The 12,003-nt window shown below is 45.7% G+C and overlaps 1 protein-coding gene across 1 annotated transcript in view; it reads right to left on the reverse strand.

Moving 5' to 3' along the window:
- Window positions 1-1,307: 1,307 nt before the first annotated feature.
- LOC108160741 overlaps window positions 1,308-12,003 on the reverse strand; it is a 29,315-nt gene continuing 18,619 nt past the window's right edge. The window contains exons 2-3 of the mRNA XM_017294933.2: window positions 2,178-2,338; window positions 1,308-2,075 (exon numbers count right to left, since the gene is read on the reverse strand). Coding sequence (XP_017150422.1) covers window positions 2,016-2,075; window positions 2,178-2,338 — 221 coding nt within the window. The 3' untranslated portion in view covers window positions 1,308-2,015. The remainder of the gene's footprint in view (window positions 2,076-2,177; window positions 2,339-12,003) is intronic.

Here is a 12,003-nt window from a genome sequence, read left to right on the forward strand (position 1 = left end):
AATTTGGGTTCTTTGATGGCTGGAACTTGTACGGGTATTTATTATTAAATTAATAATTTTCTTGATTGTATCTCTTAATTGATGGTTTTCCAGGATTTGATCAGAGCTTTTGCCATTACCCATTACCCATTACCCATTACCATTGTGTATGTGGGAGGGCTTCAAAGGGTGGCAGGGCTGCGAAATCTGAGATCGTATCTTGGGCTGGCTAAAAAGACTGGCTCTCGTTTTGTGGTGTGTGTGTGTGTGTTTTTATCGTTTTCCTCGTTGTTATGTGTATATTTAAAAGTCCGTTGTTATTTGAATATACTATAGGTAATTGTGTAAATAAATTTACTTAACTACAATAGCTGCCGTTTCCATGAGAGTTCTTCCAGGGGGTCGTGAAGGTTGTGGGGGAGAGGGGCGGAGGTTTTAGGTGGAGGTGGAGGTGGAAGGGTGATGAGATACATAACTTTACATGCAAATCAGCTTGCGAGTATGTGGGAAGAGAGGAAGGTCGTATTTACATGCAGGTGTGGAGTTTTGACTGTAGGCAGTCGCACTATGTCAAATAAAGCACTTAGATAATTGTAAAAAAAATAACGAAGAATATTGTTTGAAGCCCCCTCGATTGGGAGTCATCAATCGTCAATCGTCAATCATAATACATAGGTATAATCAAGTCAAGTCTTTTGCTTATGTAAATGTTCTGGCCTCATCCGCTAGTTTGTAAATGTTACTCGTATGGTTATCCTCTCTAAACATTTTAGTTTCGCTGTTATTGTATTTGTATATAAGTACATTATTTAGCGTTCAGTTATCAGCAGTAAAACCTATTTCAATATTTTCTTTTCCTTCAATTGTATATTTGTTTGTAATAAGTGTACATATATGTATATATATACTATATAATTATTTATATATCATTTATGCCTGTTCTTCTGTGTATATGTATATATAATATCTCTCCTCTCCTGTTCTGCTTCTGCTTTTGCTTTTGCTTTTGCTTTTGCTTTTGCTTCTGCTTTTTTTTTTTTGCTTTTGCACTCTCCTTTTTATTTTTATTTTTACTTGTATTTGTTTTTGTATTTTTGTTTGTATTTAATTTTAATTTTCATTTCGCCTATCCGCATCGTTTTGATTTATTTTCTTGCTGTTTATTTAACATCATTTAATCTTTAATACACATATAATTAAATAATTTACACGAAATATATTTATATAGTTAGATATATTTATAATATATTTATTTAATATGTACTAAAAATAGGTAGGCCTGATTCTGATTCTGCTTTTGCTTTTGCTTTTTCATATCTTTTCTAAAAATTTTCTTTCTGTTTTTGTTTTTCGTTTTTGCTCTCGCGAAAAAAATTCAAAATAATGAAAAAAGTCTTCTTTTTATGTTTATATCTTTTTGGTTGAATTCTAATTAAGCGCTTAGGATTCTGCCGCTTGGATTCTGCCTTCGTTCCACGGTTCTTTTTTTCGTTTTCGTTTTCGCTTCGTTTTTGCTTTTGCTTTTCCTTTTAGTTGATAATTAATAATAATAGTGTTATAATAATCATACCTTTTCCTTATGCATAATCGTCGATTCGACTCGACTCGACTCGAATCAACTCGTCTCGATTCGATTCGATTCGTTTCGATTCGCTTCGTTTCATTTGTTTTGCTTAGTTTTCCTCATGGTTTATACTTTACTTGGAAATCCGTGCAGGCTTTTTACAGGCAGCAAGTTCATTCTTTCGTATTTTGTTCGCTTTCGCTTTGCTGTGATTTGAGGTCTATGGCTCTACGGGTCTATGGGTGGACCTGCTCTCTTCATGGGGCAGGCGGGGTGGTTGGGGTTGTGTCTGTGTCTTTGGGCTTAAACAAAAAGGGGGCTTTCATCGATTTGGAAATGTTTAAAACTAGTTGTAAGTCATTTATGATTAACGTCGGATTTCTAGGTGTATTTTGTATCCAGTTTGTGTATCTGTGTCTCTAAGAAGTGTTTGCGTGAGCGGGAGGGGGAGGGTGGAGGCGGGGGATGGAGCCTAACGCCCTCGCGCCCATCGCAGTAATGCATCCGCTAACACGTCCAAATGAGCCTTCGTCTGCAAAGAAATAAGCAAATACCAAATCGTAGTAATATTAGCTTGGATTATCTACGGGCTCCTAGACGAGGATCCGTCTCCGGCTCTGGTTTCTACACTTACCGTCTTGTAGAACATGCAGGATCTTCGGTCCTCATCCTCGCCGTCGGGGCAATCGATGAAGCCGTCGCACAGCACATGATCGTCTATGCAGCGGTACCGTCCCTGCCGGTCGGGTACGGGGCAGGCGAATCGCTCCATGCCATCCATGGCGGTGGGACACTCTGCAACATAAACAAGAACAGAAAGAAGGACACATGACACGGGTTGCACAGTCAGTCCAAATAGTTGTTGTGCACCCAGGCAGAGGACAGAGTACACTGGATGGTGGATAGTGGATAGTGGATAGAGAACAGAGGAAGCGGACAACTTTTCCCATAAATCGCTCAGTGAAAAACTTTTGCACACGCTAATGTCTGCCATGATTTGCGTCTAAATGTTGCAACTTGCACGACTACTACCTGCTACTCGTATTCCCAGGTCCTGTGCCTGCCAGCCAGGCGCATAAAAGTATGCTACCTTTATTTGCTTTCCTCTCTGATGTTGCCCCAGCCCTAGCCCCAGCCCCATTTGTTTGTCTGTGCAACGTCCTGGCAGAGCAGTCGCAGCCGCTTAGAAGGTTTTTTTCTGTTATAAATCGTTGCACGTTTGCTACTTTACTGCTTTCTGTGGCTGGACTTGGACAAAGACAGCGACAACGACAACGACAACGACAGCGATAGAGAGGGAGAGATAGAGATAGAGCGAAATAGAAATAGAAATAGAGAGCACTAGCAGCAGCAGCAGCAACAAAAACAACACAAACTTTATTTTTTGTGGCATTCCACGCTTTCTGCTCCCTCTCCTCTCTCTCCTCGGCCTTCTCCCGCTTACTTTTTCTCCTCTCCACCAACAAATACATAAAAATAAATCACTTGTAGGACATGTTGGCGCCTCCGGTTTACACACACACACACACACACACACACACACACACGCGCGCTGCTGCATGTTTGTGTATTGAGATTTGTTGAAGTTGGCCGTATAGGTTTTCCTCTCTTCCCCATTTCCGATTTTTCCTTGCTCGTTTTGCTCTTGCAACTTTCCTGTGCGCTATTTTTAGGTGCTCGGAAAATTGCTCTGTTCTTTTCTGTTCTGCTTTTTTGTTACCCATTTGTTTGGCAGTTTGTATTTTTGCATTTTGGCTACTGTGCAGAGGTGGAGAATTCATTGAATAAAATTTCAGTTGGCAATCAATGGAAGTCTTAACAAGTTATAGCCACGTCAGGGCAGGGTCTTTAAAGATTGCCACAGAAAGTTTTTGGGGACTCTGAGCCGGGAGCGGCACGGCCCGGCACCCCTGCAATATTCACACACACCCATTCATTAGCCACCAAAGCCATAGGTGCACCTGCTGCCCCTTCAACACTGGTTGTGCCAATGTGTCTGTGGCTGTGTCTGTGGCTGTGTCTGTGGCTGTATCTGTGGCTGTGTCTATGGCTGTTGTTACATTTGCGGTTGCAGTTTCATATTTCTGCTGAATCACCTGCCACAGCATTAGGGCGAGATAAAAAGCTCATAAGCAACCTGACACTCAACTGTTTGTCACTGCTTTCGTGCCACTGCCACCACCACACCAATCGACTGCACCCACGCCCAATGCTGCCTGCCCGTCTGTCAGCAGGAGATCAATTGAGGGTTCCTGGGGGCTGTCAGGTGCGCTTCGTTAGCTACATTGTCGAACACTGTCTGCCGGGTGTCTCCAGCTGCGTGGCGTGCCAAAGAGTCATTTGCATTTGAAGTGCCACCACCCCTGTTCTCGCCTTCGCCCACAGCAGGACCTGGGCGGAGGCAGCCAGAGATCCCAGAGACGGCGACGCCTACGCTGATGATGATGATTGGAAATGGAGAATGTTGAGTGTTGAATGTTGAATGTTGAATGGCGTTGACAGTGTCGCCGCCGGTGGCGCTCATGCCGATTGCCATTTATCAACTTCGTTGTGCGCCTCATAATTGCATCAATAGGCACTTGGGCACGTTTGATTTGCCATTGCCTCTGTGGGGGGGAGAGGTATGATATTTGTGGTCTCTTCTCTGGGGTGCTACAAACTCCGCAACTTATTCAGATCCAGATTCCGATTCGGCTTGGCTGGCAATGTCGGCCATTAGACTCGGGCCACTATCATTACTTTGTTGTCTCTTGTCAGCCCCACAATTTGTACTTTGAACTTAATTTCACACACAAATAACTCGCAAATTGTTGCAACATTCGTTGAAAGGTTCGAATGAATATGGTTGCATCGCTAGCTGCTGCTGCTGTTGCTGTTGTTGGCGCCCTTCTTTTTTTGGAGCCAACTCAGCCAAGTCTGAGCCACAGCCACAGCCACAGTCACAGCCACGGGGCCTGTTCCAGGCAACCGCCCAATCCCCCAATCCCCCAGTCACCCAGTCACCCACTCACCCGCTCAGGGTGAGGCTCAGGCAGTCAGTTAGCAAGCGACTGAGGCTATTGAACTTTAAATTGATTTTTGCGCTTGTTTGCTAGTTTCGCTGCGCTCTCCTTCGACTGGGCGACTGGGCGAATGGGGGGGGTGGGCGGCTGGGCGGCTGGGCGGGTGCGGGTGCCGCTTATCGTAGTTGCAATAAATTGAAATAAGCGTCCCAGCAGTGGCTCGGGGGTGAATGGCATAGTTTCTGAGGGCCATGCCAAATCAGGCAAGTCACGATAGAAATTGGAACGGAGGACACCCAACCACCGCCTACGGGGAGCACTGAAACTGTCCATCAAGTGCTAGGCACACGTCACACGTCGTTGTGGCTCTGTTTCGACAATTGCCTCAATTTGATGTCCGACTGTATTTGCTGGACAAGCTCCAAGCTGCAGCTGAATGATGGTGAAACTTGCCCTTTTTTAAAGCGGAAATTCAAGGCACACATACGAGTATGTGGTCCTATCCTCAACGGTGGTGATAGGGTAGTCAAGTGTCGGGCATAATCACATGTCTCTGCCAACAGAAAATGGAAATTTCGGTAACTTCTTATGACATTCGAGTGCAACGAGTATGCAAATTGCATACTCTTGAGGGGCGGAGGCGGGGGGCGGGAGAGAGGCAACTGTACCAAAAACTTGATTTCTTCTAACAAAATCAACGCGTGTCGACACTAAGACACTCGGAGACACAACCAAACAAGCCACAAGAACAGCCAGCACGGCCAGAAGAGCCAGAGGAACCAAAGGACCCAGAGGAACTGGCAAATAACAGCAAGAACAACAAAAACCAGTAAAGTGTCAAAAAATCAAAAGCATAAAAAGGATTTTTCTGTTGCCAAGGAGCTGCTAAAGCTGTGAATTGTGGTCGGTCCCATGGGTGGCGCTCGGCTTTGGCTTTGGCTATGGCTTTGGCTTCGGTTTAAGCTTCAGCTTCAGCCAAAAAGTGGCAGCCGATGCTATTTTTGTCATGCGACAGACATGGCGTATACGTAATGCAGCAGCAGAGCAGAGCGCAAAGTTCGTGGCGAAAAATAAGTCGCACACGAACTTGTAGCAAAGTTCGAGAAGGGAGAAAACCTTTTGGGCCACCCACACCACCACACCATACACAGAGCAGAGCAGAGCAGAGCAGAGTAGAGGAGGTGACGGCGGAGGAGGAGGAGGAGGAGGAGCAGTGAAAAGGAGAGCTGCAAACGCCTGTTGTCTCGTCATGCTGGCGCCTAAAATGCTGCCAACAATAATAACAAAACCCACGAAAAAGATACCAAAATGCAGTGTGCAATGGTATGCATGGCGAGTATCTGTGTCTCTCTGTGTGTGTGTGAGGGCGGCGTCGCTTTGCAGGAAGCAGCAGCCAAAGGAAACAGCGCGCAACGATTTTGCAGCAATAAATTGATAGTTTTATGTGGCGCACATAAACAGGAGCATCAGCATCCAGGGAGCACGACAGAGATAGGGACAGCGGTAGTGCCTCAAAGAGAGATATCTAGTGTGTGAAAGAGGGACAGGGAGAGGCAGGGGCAGGGGCAGGGGACTCCTTGGGACATTAAACTCGCGTCTTTACACCCACCCACACACACACAGGCGCAGAGAGAGGGAGAGAGAGAGAGATGGATATGCCTGGTATCATGCATATTTCAGCCGTAAATAGCATAGAGCAACGCATAAAACAAAGGCAAAGAAAAGAAAAGGCTGGGCAAATTCATATATGACAACTACCAAAATTGATGGGCCCTGCCATTTTGCGCCTCCCCTTCGCACGCCACACTTCATCACCATTTCAGGGACACATCTCATCAGCCTAGACAGGAACCTGGCAATTTGTTGGGGCTGAAAATTTCACTTTTCGGACCCAAATTATGCCCAAAGAAGAAGAAGAAGAAAAAATAAATGTGTAAAAAGTGCCTTTGACACATTTGTCTCCTACTCTCTCTCGCTCTCTCTTTCCGCTTCTTTGTATCTATTGTATGCGTTTGGCCCCTCATCAAAAATGAATTCAATTTTTGTCAAGCTTCTTGAATGGAAAAGACCTGACAGGACAGTAAAAACAACAAATTGAGGTGCTTCTGAACCACACTCCCCTCATTATTTTCAACCCACTTGTCCTGTCTCTCTCTCGCTCGCTCTCTCTCTCTCTCTCTCTGTCTGTATACATCTATCTCTCTCAGGCCTCCTGTAATGAGGTTTTGATTAAATTTCATGCCGAAATGTTAAAGCAATATGCGATACAAAGTGTTCCGTTTTGGCTTTCTATTATTTTAGGACTGCTCTTCGTTTTGGGATATATGATGGATGTATGCTGTTTGCTTTCATGTGTTTTGTTTTTTGTTTCAATTAATTTAACATATTCTTTGTTTTTGCTGCTGTTGTTCTCCTCCCACACCCACTCATAGGGCAAGAGCGTGGCCGCGGGCGCGGGGAACTGAAGTCGCCTCAGGTTGGACTTGAGTGTATTATTTTTTCGCAATTTTGATGCTGTTCCTTGTTTTGTCTTTTGCTTAGCAGGGCGTAAAAAATACAATCGTCGAGAACGCAGAGAGGACGGGCAGGTGCCCCTCCGGACATACTTCATTCTACTTGTGCTTCGCATTTATGAGTATTGTAATTTAATAAGGAGCCTGCCTATTCCATGTCGCTCGTGCACTCTGCCAAAATGTTTTTCGACTGCTGCCTGCAAGCTAATTGCCAGTGCTCCTCCATGTTTTCCTGCCACTTCATATCCAATGTGGATAAATCACACGCACACACATGGCCGCGATGGGCCCTGGAGCCTGGGACATGGAAAACCTTTCAGTTTTGCCACAAAATTAGGCCCAAAAATGTTGTCGTCTGAAGTGACGCCGGAGAGTCAGAGTCCTGGCCAGCACTGCCCCATGGCAAGGGTGTTGGGTATCCGAACGGCATTGAGACTGAGACCAAATGGGTATCCAATTATCCGAATGTCTCGAGGCCTCAGAAATAGTTCCCTCCTAACCTTCTAATACTAACCTCCACTCTCATTACCCGCTAATGTTTTCACCGCTTTGGTGAGCAGCCGCCACATAATCACTTGGTCACACAACTTCCCCACTTCCCCCACTACCACTTGTGCACTTTATATGCAAATGGCTCGGCCACTCCCGTCTCCCATCTCCCCCCTCCTCTATCTCCGCCAGTGACCCCAGCAGTTTGCATATTGTTGGGGAACATTGAAAATCTCCCATAACTCAGCGGCACTGCGGCATTGGGGCCCTGCGCAGGCTCCCTCCTCGCACAATTCCGCATAGTTTATGGCTCATTTATGCCCCCGGTTTTGTGTTTTTCCTGTTCATTTTCGAGGCCAGTCAGCAGTTTTGAGGCTCAGTATTTTATGAGGAAAGCATATGCCTGATGATGGCAGCAGATTTAATCAAAATCGGGCTTAATCACTCTGAATAAATACCAAGAAAACGCCGTGTCGGCGGAGCATGACTTATCATCAAGTATACGCTGTGTTGAACTACGGGAATAGTCAACTCTTCTTGGGAATATCTTCGACATTCGTAATTCTCTGCATGAATATAGCAAGGCATAGGCATAGGAGAGCAAGGCCTCCGTCTGTCCTCCAAGTCCTCCATTCCTGAACCAAAATCAAGGCCTTCAACTGTCGCATGCCACTTAGATTGGCCAAATCGCAACGACAGCGTGTTTCTCTGGTTGTAAATATTAATTAGCTTCTACCACACGCTTCGGGGGAGAGTTGGGAGGCTGCAGTGTGGTTGGGCACGTCTGGGGCTCGTACGACAAAAGAAAGGCTTCAGGCATTCAGGTGGCGAAGATTTGAATATCCTTTGAATGGAGTATGAATGCCAGAATAAAATAGTTACACAAATAGTTACTAATCTCCAGAAACAAAAACATTTTTCGCATAAAGATTTGCTTTCGGATCAATCGTTCTCGTAGGCCCCTTCAAGGGTATCAAACTAACAATGGCAATAAGAGCAACCAAGCAGCCGAGCAGTCGAGCAGAGGGAGCGATGTGGGGGCAGAGGCAGAGGCAGAGGCAGAGGCCGAGGTAAGGTGGCACCACAGGAAGAGGCAACAGCAAATGGCCAAATATAGCAACAAATAAACGAAGCAACAAACCATCAACAGTTTGATACGCGGCGTCTGATCCCACAGTGTAAGTGTGTGTGTTTGTGTGTTTGTGTGTGTATGTGTGTGTGTGTGTGTGTGTGTGTGCGTGTCTTTGTGTGTCTGAGAGGGCCAAAAGAGCGTCTAAAGTAGAGAGGGAGTAAAGGGAGGGTTGGAGAGAGGGGGAGTGAAAGAAAGCAACTTCTGGGAATTGCTGCTTATACATTTGTAATCTTGTCTTGTCCTTGTCTTTCGTTGGGGCTGCCGCTGTCGCTGCCGCTGTCGCTGTCGCTGTCTCTGCCCCATTTTAGGGTGTGCCGCCGGGAGGCGCATTTCTATTTTTAGCCTCCGCCACTGTGTTTGTGTCTGTGGGTGTGAATGCCCCTGTTTTTGTGTGTGTGTGTGTGTCTGTGTGCGCTTTGCGTTTGTTATGTTCGTTACGTTCCTTTCGCTGGCTCCAATGCCCTCTTCCTGCCCATTAGCACTGCCCCCGCCCGGCCCCGCATTCCATAAAAAACTCATATTTTTGTTAGCGCCTGTTTCTCGCTTTCTCTTTCAGTCTCCTTCTCTCTCTTTGGCCACCTCCTCGGCCCCCTTTTCTTGTCCAAATTAAATGATTTTGTTAACGCGTGCGGGGTTTTCTTTACTCGTAGTTGTTTCTTGGCGGCTGTCGGCTGCCACGGCCGCTTCCCCAACTGATCGATTGGCCAGCCAAATACTGCGAAAAGTACTCCAAGTACCACGCATTTTTCGCATTCAAAAATCTCCTCTCGTAGTCCCGCCGCACAATGGGAAATTTTGACAGTTTACGCAAACAAAAACAGATCTTTTTTCATAAAACATTTTCTAACAGTTTTCATTTATTGTTAATTATTCTTCAGTCGTGCCACGCCCTATGCAATAAAATATAAATATATTCAGCCCACGCTCTTTTTATTAAAACTGCATATAAAAGAAGTGAAACAAAAAATATTGTTTCGTTTTAAAGTTGTTAATGATGGCCACACGAAGTCGGAGAATCTCCCATAGTGCGCCGGAGGAGGGAAGATTGAGAAGGGAGAGGGGAGGAATGGCAAGTGTTCGTCAAATAAAACTTCTTAATTGGCAATTAAAAAGTGTTTGAGCATATCCACAGTCCTAACCAGAAGCCAGGCCAGCCAACAAAGCAGGTCACTTTGGCTGGCAATGGAAACACGATGGTATGAAGGTCATTAAAACTTTTCGCCCCGAAAATTGAGCCGAAAATAGACAGCCAAATGAGTTGGAAATACATTTTTCCACTCTTCCCGATCCAGCTCCAGCTGCCGGCCGATCTGCATAGATATATTCTTCTGGCGGAGCGTTTTCGCCTCAAAAATGTTGCAGAAACAGAGCCCAGACCTATGCCTATCCCTGGCTCTTTATCTTTATTTAATTTAAATTAATTACGTGATGGAGGAAAATGCTTGGGGCCTCGTCAAAAGCAATGAGTCGATTTTAAAGTGTAACTGAAATAATTTTAATTGCTTAATTTTACATCCGGCTGTCTGTGGATCTGTGTATCTCTGTTTCTGTGGCAACAAAGTATCAGCCGACCGGCCACAAGCCAAAGTGGCAACGATTATTGTTTTGGGTTTGACGTCAAAGGCCAAAAGCGACAATTACACAGCATAACCGCAAAACGCACACACAAACATTCAAAGCAAGGCGTCGACCAGCTACGTGACTGTTCAACTCGCACGCAAACACACCCACACACACCCCCACACACACACACACACACACTTGGCACAGTAAAATTTTAATACAGCATACTTTCGGGGGCTGCTGCAAATGACAACAAAAGCAAGGCCCAAAAAACACAACACACGACACACATGACCCAACAACCCGTCCTCCCCTCACATCCGCCCTGCCGTTGACTTTTACTGTCTGTTTGGGCGTGACCTCGCCCGTCCCCTACCCCTTGCCGCCGTCGCCGCCGCGGCCGGAAAGCCTGCCTTCCTTTGAGGCATTCCACGGACACAGACCAGAGTCAGAGCCGTGCCATCATTTCCACATCATCTTGGCTGGCTGCAGCCGCATTGTCCCCCTGTCAGCTCGTTAACCTCAGCGTTTTTGCAGCCGCAGCAACAAATTCGCCTTCTCTTTATGCGTTCACCTTTTATTTTGGTCCTTTGTTCGGGTATACGTATGAGGCGGACCGGAACCCGAGCCCGAACCCGAGTCCTGGACGCACCTTCAGCTTACGGCTCCACAGCCTTTGTTTCGTCTCCCCCTCTTTAGAGTCTTGCCCCTGATTTGTCCTTGGCTAAGTGTTATCTGTGCCTCGAGACAACATCTTCGGAATCCCATTGCTGGCTTCAATGGCACTCGAGCCACGATATGTCCGCGCTAACGGAAAGTTTTCGAGACTCTTCCCATGCGATATGTGGCCCATAATTGAATCGCCGTTTTTGTTACTCAAAACAGCACATCGGATATCCCGCCCATCACTCCGCATTAGTAAACATTCTGCAGTGAACGTGACCAGAAATAGGACTTGAAGGAGCAGCAATGGAGGGGGAGTGCCATGCCCCATGTGGTGCTGTGGCGCTTTGTTCTATTTATAAATTATATGCATTTGCTTAAGGTAAAATTAAGCAAGAAATGCCATATTTTGTGTGCATTCAAAATTTGCATTTAGATTGAAATTTAAATTTTTGCATAAATCCAAAACAAGCAAAACAAATTAATAGTTACTAAAACAAGGCACAAGTGCAGGTGGAGCCGAGCCAAAATTAACCTGTGCTGCGATTTATCAATATAAATATATATACCTGGCGATCGTGGAGATCGTGGAAATGAGAACTGAATGCCTGGCTGAAAAGCTGGAAGCTTCTCCGGTTAGCGGGTATCTCAAAGTCGAGACATTCCGGCGCCTTGGCTGATTTCAATAGTAACTGAACATATACAAGGGGCCATTGTTTATAATTGGTGGTGTGTTAAAAATAAAACAGCCCAGCCTGGCGGTTATTTCTGTGCGAGTATGTGTCGACGTCGGTCGGAAGCACTGAAACACTGAAACACTGAAACACTGAAAGACTGAAAGACTGAAAGAAGCAGCAAGAGCCAACAGGAAAGGGGAACCAAATTTGTATGTAAATCCCGCTTAAGCAGCAACAATGCGAGCACACACACACACAGGCACACAAACGCACACTATGGCCAGAATACTGCCGGAACTCTCACATACATTAGGGCCTTAAAAGGCGCCCAGGGGGAGGAGGAACGGGGAAGGCAATCGCGTGCTATGTACAGATTAAAATGCGACAAAGCAACACGACAAAAAAGAAATGTTTTAAATAA

This window comes from Drosophila miranda, chromosome 3 (genome assembly GCF_003369915.1).
Source record: "Drosophila miranda strain MSH22 chromosome 3, D.miranda_PacBio2.1, whole genome shotgun sequence".
Lineage (NCBI taxonomy): Eukaryota > Metazoa > Arthropoda > Insecta > Diptera > Drosophilidae > Drosophila > Drosophila miranda.